The following is a 27525-nucleotide window of genomic DNA, read 5'->3' on the forward strand; positions in this document are numbered from 1 at the left end:
TACAGTACAGCGGATAAAACTGCATGAACACATGCCCAAAAAAAATGTATTTATAATTTATAATGTTTTTTATGCATAAGATCCACACTCACTAAAACATGCATCTATATTATTATAAAGTGGGTATTTAGTACACATCATAAAAAGTTAAATTTGATTATATAAAGCCATCTTAAATCTTTCCCTTATACTAATATTATATATGATATATATGATATACTTTTTTTGGATAATGGCATTAAATGAAACAAAATGACAAACAAGAATGTAGCTGAGTCCATATACAGTTGGGATAAGACATAGATGATGATGATTAGATAATATATCCGTTTATTTTATCGTAATATGTCTAGGTAAGCATAGAATCTCTTAATTTAACCTTGCAAGTTTGAAAATGAACATACCACGTGTATTAAACTTCTTTATAAAAAAATCATGTATTTATACCGATCTTTCTTTGTAGATTTTGCGAAAGAAAAAAACACATTTATTATGCTCATATTCCACAGTATGTACATTAATTTGACAAAAAAGGAATGGATTTAATCAAGATAATTGAAGTATAGTCTGTCTTGACCCACTTTTGAATGCTTAATGGTGCTCAAGTGATTATTTGATGCATGAGTAGAAGTTTTGAAAATTCCTGGAAAAGATCTTTTACAATAGAAAGGGTCTTTCTTTTGACTCCTAAGTTAGCATTTTACGCTACTTTGGGTTTGGGCATTCAAATATCGACAAAAAAAAAAAAAAGGATATTAGAAGATGTTCCATAAACATGGCCAAGGTTGGGCAGCTTTGAAACAGAATTTTTATTGAAGGGGATTCAAGTATATCACTGGTTTAAAAGGTCGAGACCAACTTCCTTAGAATGCCAAGCCTTAATGCTTTGAAATCTGCCGTTGAACAAGCTCAGTCACTTTCAGAGGATTTACATTGGTGCCCTATATGCACATCTCAGGGTGCATTAGAAACATTTCCCCTACTTGTTATTGAAAGATGTTCCTAATATATGATTGAGATGTACTGTGGGGCAGGCGCTACAGGTCTATAGAGACGTTAATTGGTGATTGGATTGGCTGCCCACAGAGCACGCTGCACAGCCCATTCCCTCCGTGCACTAGGAACATCTCCCATGCTTGTGATGGGAAGATATTCCCAATGCACGGTGGGATGCCTGTGGGGCGTGCTACTGCTGACTGGTTGGCTAACCTTGGGTACTTAACAAGGTTTGTGTTGCTGAGTTTAACTTGTATTTAGGTGTTGGACTTTACCCTGCGCGCTGTGTACAATCTCTCTCTTTTCATAGAAAAAAAAAAGATGATTGCAAATTGAGGATGATATAGAAAGTGTAAAGGCTCAGTTTGCAAGTAATACAAATACAATCATATAGAATGCAAAACCTTGTATTTTGTATTATTTATACTATATATATATATATATATATGAATTCTTCCAAATTGAGCAAAGAACATATTAACTCTTGACATCAGTGGGATTTATGTAGTATTAAATACGATCAGATGAGCAGTAGCCAGTAGAGCTGTCCCTTCCCTAACATTGATATCCTTGACTGGATACACGTCAAAGTAGATGCACATGGGAAACAATAAGCTTAAATTTTGCAAGTATCATTAAATTTGCCAGAAACTCGTTTGCAGTTTGCTTCAATTTGGGTGGGTTCTGTTCTGATCTGACCATCAAATGTTATGTTTCATTTTTATTTATTCCTATATTTAAAATCTGAGCTAAAGACTTGCATTTTGGTTTTGTGTGGTTCACATAAATAGTTCTGAGTTATAGTCGATTATATCAGGGGGTTTCTCTCCAAAATGATTATTGTTGTGCACCCTTTACAAGTTTTGGTTCAACTTTGCTTCCATGAATTATACCTATCCAAGTTTAAATGGATTTATTTGGGTTTAGAGTATAAATAAAAGAAGAAAAATGAATTAAGGGTCTATTTAGTTTGCAGTCAGAATCGGAATCGAAATCAGAATAATCCATTCCCATAATCTGTTTGGTTCAAACAAAAATGAGATAATGGAAATGGGAATCAGTGGGAATGGGATTTCAGGGAATGACCATTCCCTCAAATGGGAGAATGCCATTCCAGCAACAACGAGAATGGGATTCTGGATCCGCCCAACCAAAATAGTCCATTCCGATTCCCTTTCAAGACCCCTATTCCCACGAACCAAACGGGAGGCCTAATATCCATTAATTGGGTCGGAATCTTTAATTTGAGAAAGCATGTTTTTTGAACCCAAAAATCCAACAACCTGTTATTAGTTTCAGTTTTAGAGAGAGAGAGAGAGAGAAAAAAAGATGCATTACACAATCAAGAACATGTTTTCTGCTTTCTTGTTTTAAGAACTAGTGATCCATTAAAGCTGGTGCACCATCTTTGTCCCATGTCTGTAACCTCTGACAAACTCTCCTCCCTCATCAACTCAATTGAATATCTATCAATCCCATCCCTCTTTCAATCTCCATCCCTGCAAGGCTGCAATTGCAACTACCAGAGTCTCCTAAGATGGGTCTAAACTCAAACACAGTTGACAAGGTTCTACTGTCTTACGACCACATTACCATTTGGATCTTCCTAAGCTTCACTGTTATCATCTACAACAAGTACATTCTCGATCCAGAGCTTCACAACTGGCCATTCCCCATCTCCCTCGCCATGGTCTACATGTCTGTCTGTTCCATCCTAGCTTTCCTCCTCGTTCGAGTCTTCCAACTGGTCGACTCTGTCTCCATGCCCAGAGACATCTACGTCTCCTCTGTCATGCCCATTGCTGCTCTGTATTCCTTGAGCCTCTGCTTCTCCAACTCTTCTTATATTTATCTCTCCCTCTCATTCATCCAAATGCTCAAGGCCCTATTGCCTGTGGCTGTATACTCCATAAGCATCAGCCTCAACAAAGAAGCTTTCAGCCCTCATGTCATGGCTAATATGATCGTTGTATCAGTCGGTGTTGCCATTGCTGCCTATGGTGAAGCCCACTTCAATACCTGGGGCGTCTACCTTCAGCTTTCCGCCATTGCACTTGAAGCGACTCGATTGGTCCTGACTCAAGCTCTTCTTACGTCCAAAGGGATCAATCTGAATCCCATAACATCTCTTTTCTATGTGGCGCCATGTTGCCTTGCTTTTCTCTCCATCCCCTGGTTCTATGTGGAATTCCCCCTTCTTACAGAATCGTCGTCGTTGCTTCTTGATTTCCCAATCTTATTGTCCAACTCTTTCTGTGTAGCCGCGCTCAACCTGGCAGTCTTTCTGCTACTAGCTGGTGAAAGCTCGGCGCTCGCGATGAATGTGGCTAGTGTTGTTAAGGATTGGCTTCTCATTGCCTTCTCTTTGTTGGTTACCAGGAAAACGATTACTTCTGTTAATCTATTTGGGTACGTTATTGCATTTATCGGTGTATGCTTCTATAACCACAGAAAATTGCAGGCTTTGAAGCCGGAGGCACAGAAGAAGCCAACCCAGCAAGCTGATGAGGAGGTTGGAATTAAACTGATGATACAGGCAGAAGACAGTTTTCCAGGTTCTTGTTTTTCTTTTCTGGATCAGGCTCACTAGCCACTTCCATATTGAAGGAAAGTTAAAGTTAAAGCTGAACCCAAAAACGCACATAACTAAGTAGTAACAATTGCACGTAGAACATATTTGGGAATTAGGATGCAATTTTAGGCGATCATAAATTTCTGCCGGCATAGACCTCCATACCCGCCGGGGGGAAAACGTTTTTTCTTATAGTTGCACAGGATACAGGGTATCTTATAGTGAGCAGTTTTGCAAATTGAGATGGGCATTATTGCAATACAAGGGTTTATGAGATGTTGGGTGTGAGTTGGTGGACTTTGAATGGTAATTGCTATTGGTTGTCACAAGAATATTCTTATTGGGGAGAGCTTCACCAAAGATTTTGATGAATTGGGTTCTTTTTTAAGTTTCCTTTTATTATACTTCCAGACGCACCCGCTATCAAATTGCGTTTTTTATTTTTCTTTATTTTTAATTTATATTTTCTTTTAATAATCAATCATTTATCCAATTAAATGTCTAGAAATAAAGCTTAAGGGGGCATTCTTTTTTCAGATTTTGAGAGGGGGAAAGTTGGTCAATGGGATTTTGGTTCCCATTGACCAAGAATCCTATGTTCTTTTTTCAGATTTATGTGGAGACCTATTTTCCTGGGTTATCCATCTCTTGGGTGGGTAAATAACTTTTCCACCTAAAGGAAAGCTATCAACACTTGAATGGGACAAAAATGCCATTTTTAATAATAGATTTTTATAGCTAAAATAGTCATTGCCCTATTTACATGAGAAATAAAAAAATATGTGTAAATGCACTTACTCAAGAATAAGTGTTTCTCAAGAAAAACTTACCTAGTTAACTACCTAGGTAAATAACTTACCAAAAAGCGAACAAGACCCAAGTTTTAATCTAAATATCACAAGAGAAAGATTATAGAGAAACCTTTTTATATTTCTTTTCTTAACTAGTAAAAATATCAAGTAGTACAAAATCATGCTTATGGTAGATTTAGGACTTAGTGCACTATCCTAAATTGGAATACGAAATTGAAAATTTTTTTTTTGTAACTTTCTTTTTTATTGTTTTTTAATTTGCATTTAAGAAATTGCTTTTAAGGCTTAGTTTGAAAGGAATACAAATGCACACATGTAGAACAAAACCTTGCATTTTGTATGTATTTTGTACTTTCCAAATTGAGCCAGGAGAGGTTACAAATACAAGGTTTATAAATACACTATACAAGATTTTGTACTATAAATATTTGTATTTGTATTCTTCCCAAACGGAGCCTAAATTTCTCTTGATGAGTAACCAACCCATGTCCACGAGGTCCTGTTTTGGCTCTCTCCTCAGAAGGTGGAAACCCTGCAGTTTTTGAAGAGATAAAATCAAATTGGAAAAAGAAGTGAATCTCTCTCAAGTAATGTTAGAGAATAAAAACATATTCAGGGACCTTACCAACAGTTCTTTCACATGGTATCTGATGTAACTGTTTCTAGTCACGTAACAATTTTTGCGATGTATCAATTTTTTTTTTTTTGCTAAGTACCTCGTCATTTGACTTGCTTTCAGGTGGCATGTAACTCAGGGGATGATGGAGCTCCCTGGTGGTGAACTGCCCGGTGGTGAGCTACTTGGTGACGAGCTCCCTAGTGGTGAGCTACCCGGTGATGAGCTCCCTAGCAGTGAGCTACTTGGGTGGATTAGTCATTTGACCTGCTCCTAGGTGGCATGTAACTCAGGGGATGGTGGAGCTCCCTGGTGTAGCGCAACCCAACTGCCCTTTGCATGAGGTGATTTCCTCTCCTTTGTAGGCGACGGGAGTTGAGTGACCTGTGAGAACTCCATCTTTTCCTCCTCTTTGTAGGCGGCGGGAGCTGAGGAACCTACGAGAACTGAATCAGAGGACCCGAGGGTATTTTCCCGGCGAGGACTCTCCGATGCCTAAGTTAGCATTCTGATTATAGAAAGCTTTGGAGAGAAATGAGAGAGCAAGAGAGCAGGGGTTACCATCCTTTTTTCCCTCTCTCCCCCTTGTCTTTGGGGGTCAGAGTCCTTATATAGTGGTGTCCTGTCAAATCAGGCGTAACAGCCTCTGTCAAGTAAGGCATAACTGCCTGTCTCTCTGTCGCAGCCGTTACTGCCAGAGCATAGGTGGCGGGTGCAGGTGGGTGCTACAGAGTATGGCCCTGCCAGTCAAGGGACAGCTCTCAGGACTAGCAGGCACGACGCCACCTAGCGAGAGACATGGGCACAGATCTCTGGATCTGTCAGGTATGGTTATCAGGCAGGAGATCTTCCTGCGATACGCAGAGCTGCCCAAGTGTCGAGCTACCCCTAAGTGGCGATCTCTTCGTAAGACGTCAGGCTGCCTACGGAGTGGCTAGCTGCCTATGCCGAGCTGCCCCTAGCTATATCGGGCTCCCCAAGCTATGCCGAGTTGCTTGTGGTGAGCTCTGCCGAGCTGCCTGTGGCGAGCCATGCTGAGTTGTCTATAAGTGGCAAGTTGTGGCAAGCTCTGCCCAGCTTCCCGAGCTGCCCAGTTGTCTAGAGGCTGCACTTGGTTTGCATGAGGTGCCAGGTGTCACAATTTCACTGGAGGGCCAAATCCGCCCTCATCAATATCCGAGTTTATTTGGCTAAGTGACTTTAATGTTTGTTTCTCGCATGTGAAGCGTTCTGCTAATCATGCTGCCCATATTGCAACACATAAAGGCCTATATTTGTCTACTTGGGATTTCCTACTCACTTTTTCTACCCACTTTCTACCCGTCGTGAATTGGAGCCACACATCTCTATTATGAATTGAGAGATGTGTGACTACAATTCACGACGAGTAGAAAGTGGGTAGAAAAAGTGAATAGGAAATCTGGGCTCATATTTGTTAGGCCTGTGGGTGAATTCAGCTCTTAGTTCGCTCTAATTAGATGTGTTGGACGAGGACCTCATGGGTGATGGAGCTGGGGCTTCTTAAGCTTATTTTCTGTTGATTCTGTTGCTGTTGCTTAATTTGTTGTAGAAGTTTTCTCTTTTTTGCTGCTAAAAGAATGTCAAATGCAACCTTAGTCTTTTCTTCTGTATTTGTGGTTGCTGGTGTCGTTCTGTCGTAGGGTTTTAGGTTTGGCTTGGTAGTGTTTTCCCTTTTAGTCTCTAGTATGTGTGGTTTCTATTGGTCATTGTTTCTTGTTGGTTTGCTTGTTACTTCGTTAGCTCTTTTGGTGAATTTGCTTTGTTTGTTTTCTGGTTTGCCACGTTGTTGTTTGCAAGTTCCTCAGTATATGTCCCAACTTCCCTGAAATATATGATGGGCCCCTTTTTCTTTTGCCCTTTTCTTATGCCTGATCACGTAGGGTGCAAATGGATCGGATTGTCGGATCCGATCCGATTCTATTTGGTCAAATTTGGACCATTCTGTTTGGATATTCGAATTGGATTGGATTGGATTGGATTCAGATTACCCCCACTATCTAATCCGATAGTGGGCCTCCATCATTCTCCCCCACTTGGAGAGAACTTGACCCCGAGTCGTGATGAGGATAGACAAGTGTTATGTCTGGCAGGTACCGGTGAAGGTCATCAACGTTGAAGGTCTTGGATATGCCCATATGATCTGGCAGGTCCACTATATAGGCATTATCATTAATCTTCTTCACGATCTTGTATGGACCATACTTCCGAGGCTTCAACTTGTTGTAGGTACCTACGGGAATTCTTTCCTTCCTTAAGAAGACCATAACCTCATCACCTACATCAAACACTTGAGGTCAGCGATGTTTGTCTGCGGCCATCTTGTACTTGGCGTTGGATTGTTCTAGCTTCTGCTTCACGGCGTCTTGGACGGACCGGATTTGTTCTGCCATCTGTTCTGCTGAGATACTGGCACTGGGTACCTTGGGTAGTTTCACTAAATCCAGTGCATGGTTAGGGACCTTCATGTACACGATGGAGAATGGGGATCTGTCTGTAGAACTATGCACTACATTGTTATAGGCGAACTCGGCCTGGGCTATGGCGAAATCCCACTGTTTCGGCCATTCCCGGCATATGCTGCGAATTAAATTCCCTAAGGTTCGATTTACCACTTCTGTTTGTCCATCTGTCTGCGGATGGGCTGTACTACTGAAATTAAGTGATGAATCAAACAACCTCCACAGGGTCATCCAAAAGTGACTAAGGAACCGTGTGTCACGATCTGAAGTGATGGTCTTGGGTACCCCATGTAAGCGAACAATCTCCCTGAAAAATAATTTGGTTGTTGCGGATGCATCTGCAGTTTTCTTGCATGGGAGGAAGTGAGCCATTTTTGAGAACCTATCAACCACCACGAAGACGGAGTCCATGTTCCTCTGGGTCTTTGGCAAGCCGAGAACAAAATCCATGGACAAGTCTTCCCATATAGCAGTAGGAACGGGTAGGGGCATGTAGAGACCTGTGTTCTGGGTTTGTCCCTTAGCTGTCTGACAAACAAAGCACCTACTTACGATGGTAGAGACGTCCCTTCTCAATTTCGGCCAGTAATATCGCCCCTTAACAGCTTCTATTGTTTTGTCCCTTCCCAAGTGTCCTGCTATTCCACCCCCATGCAAATCCCTGATGATCTTTTCGCGGAGGGAGGTGCAAGGGATACACAGCTGTTCCCCTTTCATAAGAAACCCGTCATAAATAAAGAAGTCTTCCGCTGGCTGCTTATTCACACATTTCTCCCATACCTGTTGGAAGTCTTCATCTCGGGCATATAAGTCTTTTAGGCACTCAAAACCCATGATCTCAACACTGAGGGTCTTGATGAGAGCTACACGCCTAGTAAGTGCATCAGCCACTTTATTTTTCTGTCCTGTCTTATACACAATTTCATATGGGAACTTGTCTAGGAAAGCAGACCATCTGGCATGTAAATCACTTCTTAATTGCTTTTGCCCACTAAGATATTTTAGGGCCTGGTGGTCGGTATAGAGAATAAATTCTTTTGCAATTAGATAGTGTTCCCATGTTTTCAAGGCTCTTATCACAGCATAAAACTCCTTGTCATAAGTAGACCACTTTCTCCTGGCTTCACATAATTTTTCACTAAAGAAGGCAATGGGTCTTTTCTCTTGGGACAATACAGCCCCTATGCCAACTCCACTGGTGTCACATTCAACTTCAAATAATTTATTGAAATCAGGTAAGGCAAGAACATGAGCAGTACATAACTTTTCTTTTATGAGAGCAAAACTTTGATCGTGTTCTTCTCCCCATTGAAATTTCCCATTTTTCAAGCATTCAGTAATGGGAGCCATGATACTACTAAAATTCTTAATAAAATGCCTATAGAAGGTTGCCAACCCACGAAATCGCCTGACATCTGTGACAGTGGATGGGGTCGGCCACTCCCTAATGGCTTTCACCTTTTCCTCATCTACTTTCACACCATCCTTGCTTATAATAAATCCTAGGAATAATAAATTATCATTCATAAAGATGCATTTCTTCAAATTAGCATATAATTTATTTTCCCTCAATGTTTTTAGGACCTCCCTAATATGTCCCACATGCTCAGTGATAGATTTGTTGTATATCAAAATATCATCAAAATAGACTACCACAAATTTACCAATGAAGGGGCGCAATACCTGGTTCATCAGTCTCATGAAAGTGCTGGGTGCGTTGGTTAGTCCAAAGGGCATAACCAACCACTCCTGAGATCTATTTTTGAGAAAACTACAGCTCCGCCTAGTTGATCCAGCATGTCGTCCAGCCGAGGAATGGAAAATTTGTACCCAATGGTGATCTTGTTAATGGCCCTGCTGTCGACACACATTCTCCAACTGCCATCCTTCTTAGGTGTTAATAAGGCAGGTACTGCACAAGGACTCATGCTGATTTGAATGTGTCCCTTTTTCAATAATTCTTCTACCTTTTCACGTGAAATTTCATTCTCCTTGGGACTCATCCTGTAATGTGGGAGGTTAGGTAGACTAGCACCTGGAACAAAATCAATATGGTGTTGTATATCTCTCATGGGAGGGAGTTCATTTGGTAACTCCTCTGGAACTACATCATTAAATTCATCCAGTAGTCCCTGTATTTCAGCTGGAATTGTATTTTCATCATTAACATCTTCTCCTTTTACTACTAACAAATGTATCTCATGAGTATCCTTACATTCTTTAACAAATTCAGCATGATGATGGGTGATGGTAAGGAAATTTTTCTCATGTGCCTTTGTAACATTTTTTTCTACAATGGATAACAAAGTATAGCGTGTACCTTCTTTTTCAAGTTGGTAGGTATTCTTCCTACCCATGTGCCTTGCATCTGTATCAAATTGCCAAGGCCTCCCTAATAAAATATGGCAAGCATCCATATCTATAATATCACAATATGCTTCATCATGGTACTTACCAATTGAAAAAGGTACCTTGTAGCGTTCTTCCACTCGTACGCCGCCTCCTTCCTTGATCCACCCAATTGTGTATGGGTTGGGATGTTTTTCAGGAACCAGCTGTAATTGTTGGATGACATCCCTACAAATAATATTTTCTTGACTACCACTGTCAATAATTAAATTAAATAATTTTCCCTTGACAGTACATCTGGTACGAAATAATCTGTGCCGTTGAGAAGTATCCTTATTTTTCTAGGACAACATTAATTTTCTTACCACACAAGTATACTCCTCATGTTCATATGGACCATCTTCATCCTCCCCATCAGGTCCACAATATACATCTTCCTCAATATCTTCTTCCTCTTCCCTTTCTACCATATTAACTGCCTTCCTCTTGGGACAGTCATTGGATCTATGTCCAACCTCATTACATTTAAAACATTTAATAGGAGCAGGCTTTGCATAAGGGTTATTGGGTTTAGGAGGGTTGGAAGGATTACCTCGAGTATGTCCTCCTGTAGTAGCCTTACCGGCGTTACTTGTACATGCCGGGTGAGAAGGTTGTGCTGCTGGAACTGACTTGTTCCTGTCGATAGTTGCCGGTCTGTTGTCGCTCCCGCTGTACATGCGATAATTATCACTACGTGCCTTGTCCTGGAACATTAATTCTGCTTTCAAGGCTAGGTTCCTTGCTTCCTGCACACTAAGAACCATCTGTACACCAATTTTATCTCTGATAGACGGTCTTAAACTGCTTAGATAACGGGCTGCCTGCTGGTTATCACTTTCAGATAATTGATTTCTTTTAGCTAATCTCAAAAATTCAGATGTATATTCATTAACACTATGAGGACCCTGCGCACACCTCTGATAAGATTCAAACATATATTGTTCATAGTCAGGAGGTAAAAATCTACCTCTAATTAATTGTTTCATGCGCCTCCAGGTTTGAACAGGACCCCTTCCTTCTCTCATTCGGGTCTCTCTCATCCGTTCCCACCAAACAGATGCGCCTCCCTTTAATCAGAAAGCTACTAATTTTACCCTTCGTTCCTCTGGTATTTCCATGTAATCAAAGAACCTATCGACTTCTGTGATCCAATCCAAAAGTCCCTCTATACCAAGATCTCCACTAAAAGTAGGAATATCTACCTTGAGTTTAAATTCATCATTATTCCTACGGGGGTTGAAATTACCTTGATTGTGCCAATTTCTACCATTTTTGTCGTTGCCGGGAAGAATTGGAGAACCACCAAATTCGAAATCATCATCGCTGTCGTCATCAAGAACTGGACGTCGGGACGCAGTAGCGACGGATGGTCTGTCGTGGTCGTCTCCTGCGATCTGCTGTGGATTTTCCTGGATTCGTGGGACAACCTCCCGTAACAAGGTTTGCAATTGTTCAGTCACCTTTGCCAACTGCTGTTCGATGTTACGTGTGGCTGTACGCTGCTCTTCGATTGCTCTCCAAACAGCTGGGAACCCCTGATCTCCGTCACGGGGTGGGTAGCGACTGCTACCGTTTGGGTTGGACATGACTGGGCGAATTCTCTGCTCTGATACCACCTGACGCAGCGTGGAAGCAATGAGAACCGGAGCTGGCTATGCAAGCACCGGGCGTCCGCTAGCACCTAGCGAAAACACTGATTTCTCTAGGAGAGAGAAAAATGCAGCGAAAAATAGGAAGAAGAGAACTTGAAGAAATTCTGAAAATCTGAAGTATGGAATTGATTAATAATTATGGGAAATAGCAGTATTTATAATACATTGAGAAATTATAAAAGAACTAGGAAAAGAAATTAGATTTGATCTAAACATCTCAAACTTGTAGATAGGATCGAACTCTTCTTGACTTGATCTCCCCCGTCCGATCTCCCTTGATCTTATCCATGCATGAATCTTGGATTATCTAGAATTCTTGAATTCTTGATGAGTCTTGGATTCTTTGAATTCTTGATGAGTCTTGAATTCTTTGGATTCTTGATGGATCTTGAATTCTTTGGATTCTTGATGGATCTTGAATTCTTGAATTTTGATAATTCTTGAATTCTTGAATTATCTTGGACTCTTGGCCTTATCCTAGGAACTTCCGCCCCTAGGAGTGAGATGGGCCTTGGGATGGGCCTCCATCAGGTACGGTATTGCATTTATTGGCGTATGCTTCTATAACGACAGAAAATTGCAAGCTTTGAAGCCGGAGGCACAAAAGAAGCCAACCTAGCAAGCTGATGAGGAGGTTGGAATTAAACTGATGATACAGTTAGAAGACAGTTTTCCAGGTTCTTGTTTTTCTTTTCTGGATCAGGCTCACTAGCCACTTCCATATTGAAGGAAAGTTAAAGCTGAACCCAAAAACGCACATTGTAACTAAGAAGTAACAATTGCACGTAGAACATATTTGGGAATTAGGATGCAATTTTAGGCGATCATAAATTTCTGCCGGCATAGACCTCCATACCCGCCGGGGGGGAAAACGTTTTTTCTTATAGTTGCACAGGATACAGGGTATCTTATAGTGAGCAGTTTTGCAAATTGAGATGGGCATTATTGCAATACAAGGGTTTATGAGATGTTGGGTGTGAGTTGGTGGACTTTGAATGGTAATTGCTATTGGTTGTCACAAGAATATTCTTATTGGGGAGAGCTTCACCAAAGATTTTGATGAATTGGGTTCTTTTTTAAGTTTCCTTTTATTATACTTCCAGACGCACCCGCTATCAAATTGCGTTTTTTATTTTTCTTTATTTTTAATTTATATTTTCTTTTAATAATCAATCATTTATCCAATTAAATGTCTAGAAATAAAGCTTAAGGGGGCATTCTTTTTTCAGATTTTGAGAGGAGGAAAGTTGGTCAATGGGATTTTGGTTCCCATTGACCAAGAATCCTATGTTCTTTTTTCAGATTTATGTGGAGACCTATTTTCCTGGGTTATCCATCTCTTGGATGGGTAAATAACTTTTCCACCTAAAGGAAAGCTATCAACACTTGAATGGGACAAAAATGCCATTTTTAATAATAGATTTTTATAGCTAAAATAGTCATTGCTCTATTTACATGAGAAATAAAAAAATATGTGTAAATGCACTTACTCAAGAATAAGTGTTTCTCAAGAAAAACTTACCTAGTTAACTACCTAGGTAAATAACTTACCAAAAAGCAAACAAGACCCAAGTTTTAATCTGATATGCCGAACTGCTCTTTCGCGAGTTACCCTGTGTCGGGCTATCCCGCAAGCGGCGAGCTGCCTGTGGCAAGTTATGCCATTCTATCTGGCTCGAGGTGTCTTCACCTCGGGGTGCCTAGAGGCGGATCGGGGTGTTCCTATCTGGGAGTGGCCTAAGATTCACTGGGAGGAGCTCGGGTATTAGGAAAGGTCAAGGGGCCCCGAGCTCGGAGGCAGCTTGGGGTGCCTTAGCCTCGGGGAGAAGGTGCAGGCCAGGCGGCTCCCGACGAATAGCCTATCCCATCGAATTGACGGGCTGAACTTAGTGGGACCTTCCCCCCGAGTTGCGGCTACGCTTGCTGTGCTGTCACGCTGAATCATCACTTGAACAAGGTCACGCCCACGTGTACCCATGCTACGAGGTTGGGCTAAATCACCCTCCATCTATGTCCCAACAAACAATTGCAACCTCACATTTAAAATAAATTAGAATATTCTACCAACAAAATATGTCCCAACACCCTACCAACATGATCTGACACCATGCATCTCACCATAATATTGAGGTTCATCATAACCATAAAAGTAGGACCTACAAATTGAGATACTTAGTGTCCGATTATATTGGTAGGGTTTTAAAAGGCATTTTATCGACCGGAGAACCCAATTCAAGACATTTCCCTTGTCATTCATGAAGAAATATTCCCAATAGAGGCTGAGGCTGTAGTGGCCGATTAGGACGTTAAGGACACCTTGTATTAGTAGCTGATCTGAAATCGCCAACTTTACACCATATTTTAGAAGGGCCCTTGGGCCTATCCATTCAACCATCAGGTAGGTTCGCAATTCTACACACATGAAATACCGAGAATTCAGAGAATTGATGCCGTAGTCTATCAGCACTGTAATATTCATTTGCGGTTCGATAATTGTTGGTGGATGATATCATGTGATACAACCACCGTGGTCCATCAGGATCTTCGTAGTTCTAAAAATATTTAATGCACGGCTCGTCTGAAATTTTACACCAATGCCCTGTCTCAATTTCCACCACATAAACCACCAAACTCTTCGAGTGGCGACGAGCGGCAACGGCAATCTCTGGACCGAAATAAATGTCCAACAACTAATGCATCGTACATATTTGTATTTATATTCCTCCCAAGCTGACCTTAACCGGTTCAAAGATCAATCCAGCCGGGAGCCGGCCAGGCAGGTACTTATGATTTACAAAAACAAAAATAGCCCGTGTTTTCTTAAACCATCAAATGTAGCAGTGGTTTTTGTTTACCAAAACAAAACCAACTATGTTGTCACCCCCCCCTAAAGTTTCATCTTAATTTATTTATTTGTTATTCATTTATCATTTTCATATTTTAAATCTGGGATAAAGACTTGCATTTTAGTAAACAAAAGGCTCTTGATAGAGCATAATGGTGGGAAGGAATTTGTATACTTCAACTAAATAGTTGTGTTGCTTACCAAAAAAACTAAATATATGTACTCTTTGGTGGGGAAAAAAAACAAAATGCTTATTTTGTTTTCTTATTTTTGAAATATGTCACATCAGCAATAAAAGAAAAATGCTTATGAATATATGTTTTCACAAAATAATAAACATTAATTTTAATTTCAATATTGTTCAGGAAATAACTTTATTTGTGAAACAAAATAAATGATGCTTTCAGAAAGAAAAACATACTTTTATTTCTATTTCTAGGATTTTTTTTTTGCTAGTTGTAGCAGAGACATGGGGTTGATTCCTATAAAAAATGGGAAAATTCCCGAACGGTACCTTGTACTTTGGCTCGAGTGATAATTTGGTACCAAACTTTAAAATGTAACAACCCAGTACCCGAACCTTCAAAATGTGATAATCCAGTATCTGTCGTTAATCAGTCCGTTAATCAGCTAGTACGTGATATTTGAAAAGTCGGAAATGCCCTAAGAATACCATATAATTCTCTTTATCAACCATCCAAACATTGACAATAAAATGAACAGTTCCAAATTCTAGATTCTTCTAAACAGTCACAAACTTTTTTGAATAGAAGAGGCTAGGATTTATGACTACTCAGCTTTTTGTCAACGTTTGGATATTTGATAAAGAGAATTAGATGGCATTCAAAGGACAATTTTGACTTTTCAGATGTTACTTAACGACTGATTAACAGACTGGTTATTAATGACAGATATTGAATTGTCATATTTTGAAAGTTTGCATATTGGATTATTACATTTTGAAAGTTCAGATACTAAATTATTGCATTTTAAAGTTCAAATACCAAATTGTCACTCAAGCCAAAATATAGGATACTGATAAGAAATTTTCCTATAAAAAAAACTTTACTTACTCCGGTGAAAAACGCAAGCATCCTTCCAAACACCACAGTGGTAGACGATTATCAGTTGGCTTAATTGGTCAGTTGCCCTTCTAGCCAGTCACTGGCTCAACTACATGTACACCGCCACATCAAGATTTCTTTGAAAAGTGAGATCATCGCCAGCTTAAGAAAAAGGAAGCATCATACTTCCATTTTTTATCTTCTATGAAACTTCCAATGCTGCCTTACTTTCATTTTCAAGCTTTCAAGTTGAATTCGACCTTAATAATATTTGATCAAACTGACTTCGAAAAAATATAATTTGAATTAAATTCAAGTTCGAATTTCAATAATAGTATTTTAATCGAATCAAGCCAAGACATGCCAAAATTCATTTGGGCTTGGCTCGTTACACCTCTATTCTAGATCATTGAGTTGGTGGGGCTGTTTGTCATGTACCGACTTGGCTATTTCTTCTGAATCTGGAAAATGCTTTTTAATTTGAATACCCCTATGTCCCAACTTTCATGAAATATATGATGGGCCCTTTTTTACTTTTGCCCTTTTCTTATGCCTGACCACGTAGGTGTGCAAATGGATCGGATTGTCGGATCCGATCCGATTCCACTTGGTCGATTTTGGACCATCCTATTTGGATGTTCGGATTGAATTGGATTTGGATTACTCCCACTATTTGATATGATATATATTATATATTTATAAATATAAAATATATATATGTTATTTATTTATATATAAATATATTTTTTATATTATATTTTTATAAATTTTGTATATGATTTATTTTTTATAAAAAATATTATATATATGATAAAATAATTAAAAAATACTGTATTATTTTTTATTTTTATTTAAATTAGTATATTTTATTTTTCTTTTATTAATTTATTAATTAAAAAAAAAACAAGTCGGATGGGATCACATCTAAAGATCTGACTTACTCATATGATTCAAATTCAAATCGAATCCTATCAGATCGGATTGAATCTAACATGAACAATGTCAGATCAGATTCGAATTCCATTCGATCCATTTGCATCCCTACTGGTTTGGGATATGCTACCAACAAAACTATTAATCATGTCCCAACAAGCAATTGCAACCTCACATTTAAAATAAATTGGGATCTTCTGCCAAGAAAATGCATCCCAACACCCTAGCAACATGGTCTGACACCACACATCTTACCATGTCTCAGATTTCCTACTCACTTTTCCTACCCACTCTCTACCCATTGTGAATTGAATCCATACATCTCTCAATTCATAATAAAGATGTGGCTCCAGTTTATGATGGATAAAAAATGGGTAGAAAAAGTGAATTAAAAATCCCGAGTAAAGATTGAGACCCACCATAACCATATAAGCAGGACCTAACATGTATGAGATTGAGATATGTAGTGTCAGATCATATTGGTAGGGTTTTAAAAGGCATTTTATTGGCAGGAGAACCCAATTCATCGAAAACACATTTCCCTTGTAATTCATGAAGAAATATTCCAATAAACGCTGTAGTGGCCGATTGGGACATTAATTACGCCTTGTATTAGTAGCTGATCTGAAACCGCCTACTTTACACCATATTTTAGAAGGGCCCTCTGGCTAATCCATTCAACCATCAGGTAGGTTTGCACGGGAGCACTAGCTGCATTCGCAGTTCTACACACATGAAACGCCGAGAATTGATGCCGTAGTCTATCAGCACTGTAATATTCATTTGCGGTTCGATAATTGTTGGTGGATGAAATCATGAGATACAACCACCGTGGTCCTTCAGTAGTTCCAAAAATATTTAATGCATGTCTAGTCTGAAACTTTACACCAATGCCCTGTCTCAATTTCCACCACATAAACCACCAAACTCTTCAAGTGGCGACGAGCGGCCACGGCAATCTCTGGACCGGAATAAATGCCCAACAACTAACTGGTTCAAAGATCAACCCAGGCTGAATTATCTATCATGGTTGAATATGCTATGCCAGTGTTTAGTACAGCTTGATCCCAGATTGAGCCCATAATGAGCATGGTGTGTTCAATCGTGATAGATAGTTCAGCCGGGTGTATATAACTTTATCTCCAGCTCATCCGGACTGCCGGGAGCCGGCCAGGGAGGTACTTATGATTTACAAAAACAAAAATAGCCCGTTGAAACTTCCAACCATGTCTGGGACTTTGGGATGAATAGTCAGTTAGTTTGGTTCTACAACTAGAGGCCCGGAGCTCCAAAACCACTTTCTTATCTAACAGCAGACTCATCTATTTATATCCACATACCGAGACAGACTGACTGACTTGCTAAAGCTGATCAGCGCCTCAACAAACAAATATCCTCAATATATTCTCAAGCAAGCAGCAGTTAGTTCCTCGATGGCCGCAGGCGGGAGCGACGTCAAACTTTTGGGTGCATGGCCGAGCCCGTTCGTGATGCGGGCAAGGATCGCCCTTAACATAAAGTCCGTCGACTACGAGTTCCTCCAGGAGACATTTGGCTCCAAAAGCCAGCTCCTCCTCCAATCCAACCCTGTCTACAAGAAAATCCCAGTTCTCATCCATTCCGACAAGCCCATCTGCGAGTCCCTCGTCATTGTTCAGTACATCGATGAGGTCTGGTCCTCTGGACCCCCTATCCTCCCTTCCGACTCATACGATCGCGCCATAGCCCGCTTCTGGGCTGCCTACATCGACGATAAGGTACGCCGCATGCATGAGAATAAATCCCTGCCGTGTATTGAGAACATCTCCTAATGATACTAGAAATGATGATATCATCATTGCGAGATGTTCAGAATACACGGGCGGGATGTATTGTGGTGGGCTGATTTGAACTCCGCATGCAGTACGCTTTCCATTTTTTCATATCTTAATTTGTTTCTCCTTTATGTCATGTCACGCAAGTTCTATTAATATATATATATATATATATATATATAAATAACGTCGTTGGGTTGGTGCAGTGGTTTCCTTCGCTATCTGGGATACCAAAAGCGCAGGGAGAGGATGCCAAGGCAGCGGCAATAGGCCAAGTGTGCGAGGGGTTGGCGTTGTTGGAGGAGGCATTCGGAAAGTGTAGCAGAGGCAAGGGGTTCTTTGGTGGGGAGCATATTGGATACCTTGATATAGCTTTAGGCTGTTTCTTGGCGTGGCTCAAGGTGGTCGAGAAGACCAATGGCATAAAGCTGCTCGACGAAGAAAAGATGCCTGCGCTGGTGGGATGGGCAGAGCGGTTTTGTTCGGATGTTGCCGTGAAGGATGTGATGCCCCAGACCGAGAAACTGATGGAATTCGCTAAAATGCTGTTCAATAAGCCTGTCCTTCCAACTAAATTAATCAACGGGTAACATACTAGCTGAGATACTAGACCGAAAAACTGGGGTCATGTTTAGGTTCTGAACTATTAATTTCTCGTCCTAGCTAGTCAGTTGCAACCGCGCTTTGCTTTAATGGTTTCACATCCTCCTAGCTGTCTCCATTAATGGGCATCGTTCTTACTTGAATGGGAAAGTGGTACTCGATCGGTTGCTGTCTCCTAATAAAGCTAAACACTTTTGGATTGGGATTTTTCTGTCTGGAACACTTAGATTGAATTCATTATGCTTTAACAATTAACATTCGATTGTGAATCTTTTATCTCGGATAAGTCAGAAGCACTCCGGATCCAGTGATCTCCGTCTGGACTCGAAGGGATTTTCTCTTCGTCCCCTACATCGAAACTCTCACGTTCTCAACCTTCTTCCCCAACCATTAATCGGACGACAAACCCTTCCTCACGGTTGTGCCTTTGGATCTGCAAGACAAACCCTCACATTCTAAATCAGAAAAAACGCTCATGTTCTCAGTCCAAATAAAACACAAACCCTGCTCGCCCAACCATTAATGGGCGTCTTCTTCTTCCTCCACACGAGGCTTCTGCAATATATTTGTTCTGGCTTTGGATTTGGAAGACACGAGGCGTCTTCTTCTTCCTCCACACGAAGCTTCTGCATGTAAAAACAATAGCTCCAAAGATATTCTTTTAATAAAAAATCTATCTAAACAGTCATACACGAGATTTTCTTTCTTGGTGCCAGGACGAGGTCGGCTTCTTCCCGTCGCCGGGACGAGGTCGGTTTCTTCCCTCGAGCTATAGTGCCAGGCATGGATCTCAGAAGGAAAATAAACAAAGATAGTTTTGTTGGAAGATAAATCTCATACCCATTGGATTGTGGTTGGATATTGATGAGTGCAGATTTGGCCCTCCAGTGAAATTGTGACACGTGGCACCTCGTGACAACTAGGAAAACACCCAACAACAAATTTACGAAGTTGGTGACCCACTCAGGCACCAGTCTCGCCGACCTAGCGCGACCTACGCGCAGCCTGGCACGCGGCCTACCTGAATTGTGCGCGGCCTGCGCAAATTGCGTGCGGCCTGCACGACCTGGTCGACTTGGACCAACCTAGCGCATGATCCGGCCAAGCCGCCCATAAGGCACCCACCGACAAACCTAGTCTAGACACTGACCCGCCGACTGACACAGGCGCCAGCTTGACGACCTGGTCTAGACACTGACCCGCCGACTGACACAAGCGCCGACTTGACGACCTGGCCTAGACACTGACCCGCCGATTGACACAGGCGCCCCCTTAACAACCCGGCCAAGGCGCCGACCTGGCCGCCTAACACAAGCGCCAGCCTGACGACCTCGAGAAGTTCACCACCGTACCCCGGTTCTGACAGGATGCGAGGAGTCTTACCGTTTGGAGGCTTTTCACCCACCTAACCCGCGAGGACTCCGGTATATAAAGACCTCACCCCCCAAAGGGGAGGGGGATGAAAAAAGGGAAGTAACCCCTGCTCTCTAGCTCTCTCATATTATCTTCAAAGCTTTCTACAATAAGAGTGCTAACTTAAGCGTCGGAGAGCCCCCACCGGGAAAATACCCCCGGGACCTCTGATTCAGTTCTCGCAGGTCCTTCAGCTCCCGCCGCCTACAAAGAGGAGGAAAAGATGAAGTTCTCGGAGGTCCCTCAGCTCCCGCCACCTACAAAGAGGAGGAAAAGATGAAGTTCTCGCAGGTCCCTCAGCTCCCGCAGCCTACAAAGGAAAGAAGACCACCTCATGCTGAGGGCAGTCGGATTGCGCCGCACTAGGGAGCTCCAGCATTCTCTAAGTCACCGGCCGCCTAGTAGGCAGCTCGCCACCAGGCAGTTCGCCACTGAGCAGCTCGCCACCGGGCAGTTCGCCACCAGGTAGTTCGCCACCAAGCAGTTCACCACCAGGGAGCTCGCCACCAGGCTGTTCGCCAGTAGGCAGTTCACCACCAAGTAGCTCATCACTAAGGCATGCCACTACTGGGTCAAATAACGAGGTACTTAGCCAAAAAAATTCTACATCACAAAACATTGGTACGTGGCCGAAAACAGTTACATCAATTGGCGCCGTCTGTGGGAACGCGCTACAAAAAGCTAAGTTCTCATCCTACAAAAGCTAAGTTCTCATCTTGCAAAAGCTAAGTCCTCACTTTTTAGAAATTGAAGCTATCGCTTTATAGTTTACGTTTTTTATGAACCCAGAGACTATGCTGGGAGCTAACGGACTAAGTAGCTCTACCAACCTTACTTTTAATTCAGATAATGCCACATCAGTCCTCTCTGCAAGGTCCCCCCTACAAAGATGAGCTCTTCGTGGCTTTCGCGGGAGTTGGCGGCCAACTGACTACATAGGCGCCCTTACCGGTCGAGCCTTCCAAGGCTCCCGTGTGAGCTGGCAACCTAAAGTTAGTAGTGCTGCCCCCAAAGGTCGAGCCCCTAGTAGCTTCTTGTAGGAGTAGGTGACCGGCATTACGAAGCTGATGCAGGCCAAGCCTATGGGCCACATTACTACTTAAGACCCGATCGCCTCTCCGGCATGGGCAAAGTTAGAAAAGAGTAGACCACTGGTCACTCCCAAAGCCTACGGGCCACATTACTACTTAAAACCCGATCACCTCTCCGGCACGGGCAAAGTTAGAAAAGAGTAGACCACTGGTCACTCCCAAAGCCTACGGGCCACATTACAACTTAAAACCCGGTCGCTTCTCCAGCACGGGCAAAGTTAGAAAAGAGTAGACCATTGGTCACTCCCAAAGCCTACGGGCCACATTACTACTTAAAGACCTGGTCGCCTCTCCGGCACGGGCGAAGTTAGAAAAGAGTAGACCACTGGTCACTCCCAAAGCCTACAAGCCACATTACTACTTAAAGACCCGGTCACCTCTTCGGCACGGGCAAAAGTCAAAGAAGAGTAGACTACGAGTCGCTCCCAAAGCCTACGGGCCACACTAGTAATTGGATCAGCACTTACTAGCTCATCGACTTACGGGCCAAAAGAAATCTACTCCCTTCGCTGAGTTACTATCAGCTCGGGAGTGGGGGGCTATTGATGAGGGCAGATTTGGCCCTCTAGTGAAATTGTGACACGTGGCACCTCGTGACAACTAGGAAAACACCCAACAACAAACTTACGAAGTTGGTGACCCACCCGGGCACCAGTCTGGCCGGCCTGGCGTGACTTGCGCAGGGCCTGACGCGCGCCTGCGCGACCTGCGCGCGGCACACGCGACCTACGCGGTGCGCGCGCGGCCTGCGCGAACTATGCGCGGCCCGCGAACTACGTGCGGTCTGCGTGAGCTACGCACGTCCTGCGCGAACTGCGCACGGCTTGCGCGAACTGCGTGCGGTTTGCACGACCTGGTCGACCTGGACCCGCCTAGCGCATGATCCGGCCAAGCCGCCCATAAGGCGCCCATCGACAAACCTGGTCTAGACAATGAACTGCCGACTGACACAAGCGCCAGCTTGACGACCTGGTCTAGACACTGACTCGCCGACTGACACAGGCGCTGACCTGATGACCTGGCCTAGACACTGACCCGCCGACTGACGCAGGTGCCCCCTTGACAACCCGGCCCAGGCGCCGACCTGGCCGCCTGACACCAACGCCAGTCTGACGACCTCGAGAAGTTCACCACCGTACCCCAGTTCTGACAGGATGCGACGAGTCTTACCGTTTGGAGGCTTTTCACCCACCTAACCCGCGAGGACTCCGATATATAAAGACCTCACCCCCCAAAGGGGAGGGGGATGAAAAAAGGGAAGTAACCCCTGCTCTCTAGCTCTCTCATATTATCTTCAAAGCTCTCTACAATAAGAGTGCTAATTTAAGCGTCGGAGAGCCCCCACCGGGAAAATACTCCCGGGACCTCTGATTCAGTTCTCGCAGGTCCTTCAGCTCTCGCCACCTACAAAGAGGAGGAAAAGATGGAGTTCTCGGAGGTCCCTCAGCTCCCGCCACCTACAAAGAGGAGGAAAAGATGGAGTTCTAGCAGGTCTCTCAGCTTCCGTCACCTACAAAGAGGAGGAAAAGATGAAGTTCTCACAGGTCCCTCAGCTCCAGCAGCCTACAAAGGAAAGAAGACCACCTCATGCTGAGGGCAGTCGGATTGCGTCGCACCAGGGAGCTCCAACATTCTCTAAGTCACCGGCCGCCTAGTAGGCAGTTCGCCACCAGGCAGTTCGCCACTAGGCAGTTCGCAACCAAGCAGTTCGCCACCAGGCAGTTCACCACCAAGCAGTTCGCCACCAGGCAGCTCGCCACCAGGCAGTTCGCCACCAGACAGTTCACCACCGGGAAATTCGCCACCAGGCAGTTTGCCCCCAGACAGTTCTCCACTGAGCAATTCGCTAGTAGGCAGTTCACCACCAAGTAGCTCATCACTAAGGCACGCCACCACCAGGTCAAATAATGAGGTACTTAGCCAAAAAATTTTACATCACAAAACATTGGTACGTGGCCGAAAACGGTTACATCAGATACATATATAGAGCTCAGACTTGATGGCTGTTACAACCGAAATGGAAAAGACAAAATAAAAAGGCTGATGATTGTTAATGATGCACAGGAAATATTTATGCTCTAACAAACTTTGCAATTCTGTTACTCTCCACCGGCTGTCCTAGAGCAAATGACCACGTTAGCCTCTGCATGTCAATGTGTTGTAACACTCCCTCCCCCTTCGAAAGCAGCCTTGTCCTCAAGGCTAGACTGAGGAAATTTCTGTTGCAGTTCCGTGAGTATTTCCCAAGTCAAATCTATTGTCGGGGTTCCTTGCCATTGCACTAGTACCTCTGTTACTGCCTTGTTGTCTTGTCGTTTCAATATTTTGTCAATAATTGCAGCTGGTTGGGGTTGGAGTGTGCCGTCAGCTGTTAGTGGTGGAAGAGTGGCTTGGGCATGAGAGCTGTCTCCAACCTTAGCCTTTAACCAAGACGCATGGAAAACAGGATGTAAATGGCAGCCTTCTGGTAACGCCAGGCAATATGCAATTGGACCAATTTTCTCTATTATTTTGAATGGTCCGTAAAAACGAGTTGCTAGCTTTTGAGACTTACGAACTTCCACTGTGCTCTACCGATAAGGTTGCTGCCTCAAGTATACCCAATCTCCGATGTTAAAATTCCTTTCTGTTCTCTTCTGATGTGCCATTTTCTTCATTCTGTCTTGGGCAAAGAGTAAATTCAGTTTAAGTTTTTGTAGAACCCTTTCCCTTTCCTGTAATTCAGCCTCCACTACTGGTGCTTGAGTTGTTCCTGGGATGTAGGAGATCAAGTTCGGTGGGGGGATATCTATATAGTGCCTAAAAAGGGGTGGTTTTGGTGGCAGAATGAAAAGTGGTGTTATACCACCCTTCTGCTAAAGGCAACCATCTACTCCAATTCTATGGTTGTTCACTGGTGTAGCATCTAAGGTAGGTTTCCAAAGTCCTATTAAGGACCTCTGTCTCCCCATCTGTCTGAGGGTGGTATGAAGAGCTCATATGTAGCTGTGTTCCCTGAAGTTTGAAAATTTCTCTCCAAAAGTTGCTGGTGAAGAGAGGGTCTCAATCACTTACAATTGTCTTGGGCATTCCATGTAATCTGAAAATTTCTTGGATGAATACCTTGGTCAGGTCAGAAGCAGAGAAAGGGTGGGCTAAGGCAATGAAGTGTGCAAACTTAGTTAATCGGTCCACAACTACCCAAATGGTAGTTTTCCAATTGGAAGAGGGTAAGCCTTCAATGAAATCCATTGAGAGTTCAGACCATGCTTGTTTTGGAATGGGTAGAGGTTGTAGCAGTTCAGGGCACGGTAGGTTTTCTACTTTGTTTCTCTAGCAGATTTCACACTCCTTTACCCAATATTTAACTTCAGCTCGATAGCCTTTCCAACAACAAATTTTCCTTAATCTTTGTAGGGTGTTGTAGTACCCTGAATGTCCTCCCCCTGGGGTTGAGAGGGCTTCCTCAAATTGTCTCCTTGTAAATATTGAATTTGGACTGATTACTAGCTTCTCCCCCTTCCAAAGCAGCCCATTTTTAATTGAATATTTTTCTATGGGCTCCCTGGCTACGTCTGATATCATCTTCTATAGATGTTCATCTTTTACTATCTCTCTCTTGAGCTCTTCAATTCAGCTTGGAACTAGAGCAGATATGGCCATTACTTCCCCTGCTTCTTTGCATGATAGAGCATCTACAATTGAATTGTCTGACCCTTTTCTGTAGCAAACTTCATAATCAAAACCCAGAAGTTTGCTAATAAGTCTTTACTGGTTTGGAGTTGTAATCTTTTGCTCTAAAATATGCTTTAAACTCCTGTGGTCTGTCAAAATTTTAAACCTTTGACCCAGGAGATAGGACTTCCACTTCTACACTGCTGTCACTAATGCTAGCAATTCTTGATCATATGTTGACAAGGACTAATACTTTCCATGTAGTGCTTTGCTAAAGAAGGCTATTGGATGCCCTTGCTGAGAGAGAACAAATCCTATTCCAATTCCACTAGCATTAGTCTCCACTGTAAATGGTTCTTGATAGTTGGGGAGAGCTAGTACCGGGGTTGCAGTCATGATTCTCTTGAGTTTCCTGAAAGCTTCCTCGGCTTCATCACTCCATCTCCATCCTCCCTTTTTAAGCAATTGTGTTAGGGTTTGGTTAGGATGCCATAGTTCTGGATGAACCTTCTACAGTAACGAGTGAGACACAGGAAACCTCTAAGGCCTTTAACTCCCTTGGGTGTGGGCCAGTGAAGAGCATCTTCAATCTTAGCTGGGTCTACTTCTACCCCCAATGGTGATATTATGTGGCCTAGATACTTGATCCTTTCAACCTCGAACTGACATTTGCTTCTTCTTGCATGTAGTTGGTGTTCTTTGAGAACTTCCACTACCTTCTTCAAGTGTCAACATGGTCCTCTCAAGATTTACTGTAAATTAAGATATCATAAAAAAAACCAGCACATATTTTCTAAGAAAATCTCTGAAGATGGAATTCATAAGAGATTGGAAGGTTAAGGGGGCATTAGATAGCCCAAAGGGCATAACCAAGTACTCGTAATGGTCTTCATTTGTGCGGAAGGTTGTCTTTGGAACATCCTCGGGTTTGACTCTAATTTGATGATAACCCGACCTCTGGTCCATCTTTGAAAAAATTACAACTCCTTGTAGTTCATCCAGGAGTTCGTCTACTACTGGCATTGGGAATTTGTCATTCACGGTCACTTGGTTTAGGGCTCTGTAATCTACACACATTCTCCACCCACCATGCTTCTTCCTGACCAAAAGAACAAGGGATGAAAAAGGACCGGTCTTGGCCGTGGAGGGGAAAGTCCTATGGGTTCAGCAAACACATCCTGATATTCTTCCAATAGCTTTTGAATTTGAGGTTCTGGGTTCATCTGATATTCCTCTCCTCCTTTTAGCTGAATCAAGAACAGAAGGGCTCCCTTCTCAACATCCTTAGCAGCCTTGGCGGCCTCAATCATGCGAGGGGGTTGTGTCTGTAATCCCTTCAAGGTGTGGTGACCTTGGCTATCTTCAAATTGTAGGGACAAAGACGAGAAATCCCATATAACTAGTCCCGGTGTCTCTAACCATCGGGCCCTCAATACTGCATCGTAGCCATGTAGGGAGAGTAGATAGAAGTCAGTTATTATGGTGGTTCCTTGAGTTTTGAATGGTACCTGTGGGCATTTCCCGATCCCTTGTATCTTTTCTCCATTGGCGACCAACACTTTGAACTGTTTTTGTGTCACTGGAATCACTCTTGCCTTCTTCGCTATCCTTGGATCCAAGAAATTGTGGTGGATCCTGTATTCACCAACATTGTTATTGGTTGCTGGTTTATCGGTCCTTAGAGTCACATGGTTTTTGGAGAACTGGACCCTAAGATTGCATAGAGGGATATTTCTGGAATTGACACCTCCCCTTCGTTTGGATCTTCCTCAACTTCATCGCTTGGGTCTTCTCCCTCCATTAGTCCTATAACCCAATACAACCGTTGAGTCTTGCAATGGTGGCTAGGGACATATTTTTCGTCACAGTGGTAACAATGGCCATGCTCCTTCCTATCCCATGCTTTTGTCGGAGTCAACCTTTTGATTTCTAGAACTGGTTTAGTGATAGTAGAGGAATTTATTATTAGAGGTTTTGATTTCAGTGGTTCACCACGTACTTGTCGGCGCTTGACTGTCCACTCTTCTTCCTCTAGTAAGGCCAAGCGAAATGCTCGGGTGAGAGAGGTGGGTTCGAACTTCTCCCCTCCAGCTTAGACTTCAGGCTTTAGGCCAGAAATGAAGCAAACCCATAAGGTATTCTTCGTTCAGTCCTTTAACCCGACTAGATAGGATTTGGAACTAATCCATATACTCCTGTACCGAGGTGGTCTGAGCTAGTTTGAAGAGTCTCCCTGCTATATTAGTCCCCTATACGCCATTGTATCGATGATCCAGTGCATCCACAAACTGATCCCAAGAGGGTTGTGGATAGTGCTCAATGAACCAGCAATACCACTCCACTACTCTTCCTTCAAAGCCCAAGCTAGAGATCTGAATCCATTGGTCTTCGGTGATGCCTTGTAGAGAAAATTATTGTTGCAACAACACCAACCAACCATCGAGATTTTTCCCGCTGAACTTGGGGAGTTCCACCTTTGATCTCCCCTCCCCCCCCCCCCCCCCCCCCGTCCTGTTAGAAGCTTCCATTTCGTTGCCTCTGTCTGCTGCACCTTCTGAGACAGATCGATTGGTGTTCAATTTTGGATTC

At 42.8% G+C, this 27525-nt stretch overlaps 1 protein-coding gene and 1 pseudogene across 2 annotated transcripts; both read left to right on the forward strand.

Annotated features, from left to right (window-relative positions):
- The first annotated feature begins 2342 nt into the window (after positions 1-2342).
- Positions 2343-3897, forward strand: LOC148863021 (putative sugar phosphate/phosphate translocator At4g32390 pseudogene; annotated as a pseudogene). Its single transcript, XR_016110526.1, has one exon. The product of XR_016110526.1 is annotated as a putative sugar phosphate/phosphate translocator At4g32390 pseudogene (transcript).
- A 13350-nt stretch (positions 3898-17247) lies between these two features.
- On the forward strand, positions 17248-18983 carry LOC148863022 (glutathione S-transferase U17-like). Its single transcript, XM_088974901.1, has 2 exons — positions 17248-18118; positions 18382-18983. The coding sequence occupies exons 1-2, from the start codon at positions 17795-17797 to the stop codon at positions 18763-18765; spliced, it is 708 nt and encodes a 235-aa protein (XP_088831027.1). The 5' UTR covers positions 17248-17794; the 3' UTR covers positions 18766-18983.
- Positions 18984-27525: the final 8542 nt, after the last annotated feature.

Source organism: Nelumbo lutea, chromosome 3 (genome assembly GCF_056320005.1).
Source record: "Nelumbo lutea isolate HS-2025 chromosome 3, American lotus-T2T, whole genome shotgun sequence".
In the NCBI taxonomy this organism is placed as follows: Eukaryota; Viridiplantae; Streptophyta; class Magnoliopsida; order Proteales; family Nelumbonaceae; genus Nelumbo; species Nelumbo lutea.

Excerpts from the sequence above, each read along its gene's own strand:
- LOC148863022 (XM_088974901.1), top strand. The coding sequence starts at position 17,795 with ATGGCCGCAGGCGGGAGCGACGTCAAACTTTTGGGTGCATGGCCGAGC. Across the intron at positions 18,119-18,381 it reads CTGCCTACATCGACGATAAG|TGGTTTCCTTCGCTATCTGG; the intron begins GTACGCCGCATG and ends GGGTTGGTGCAG.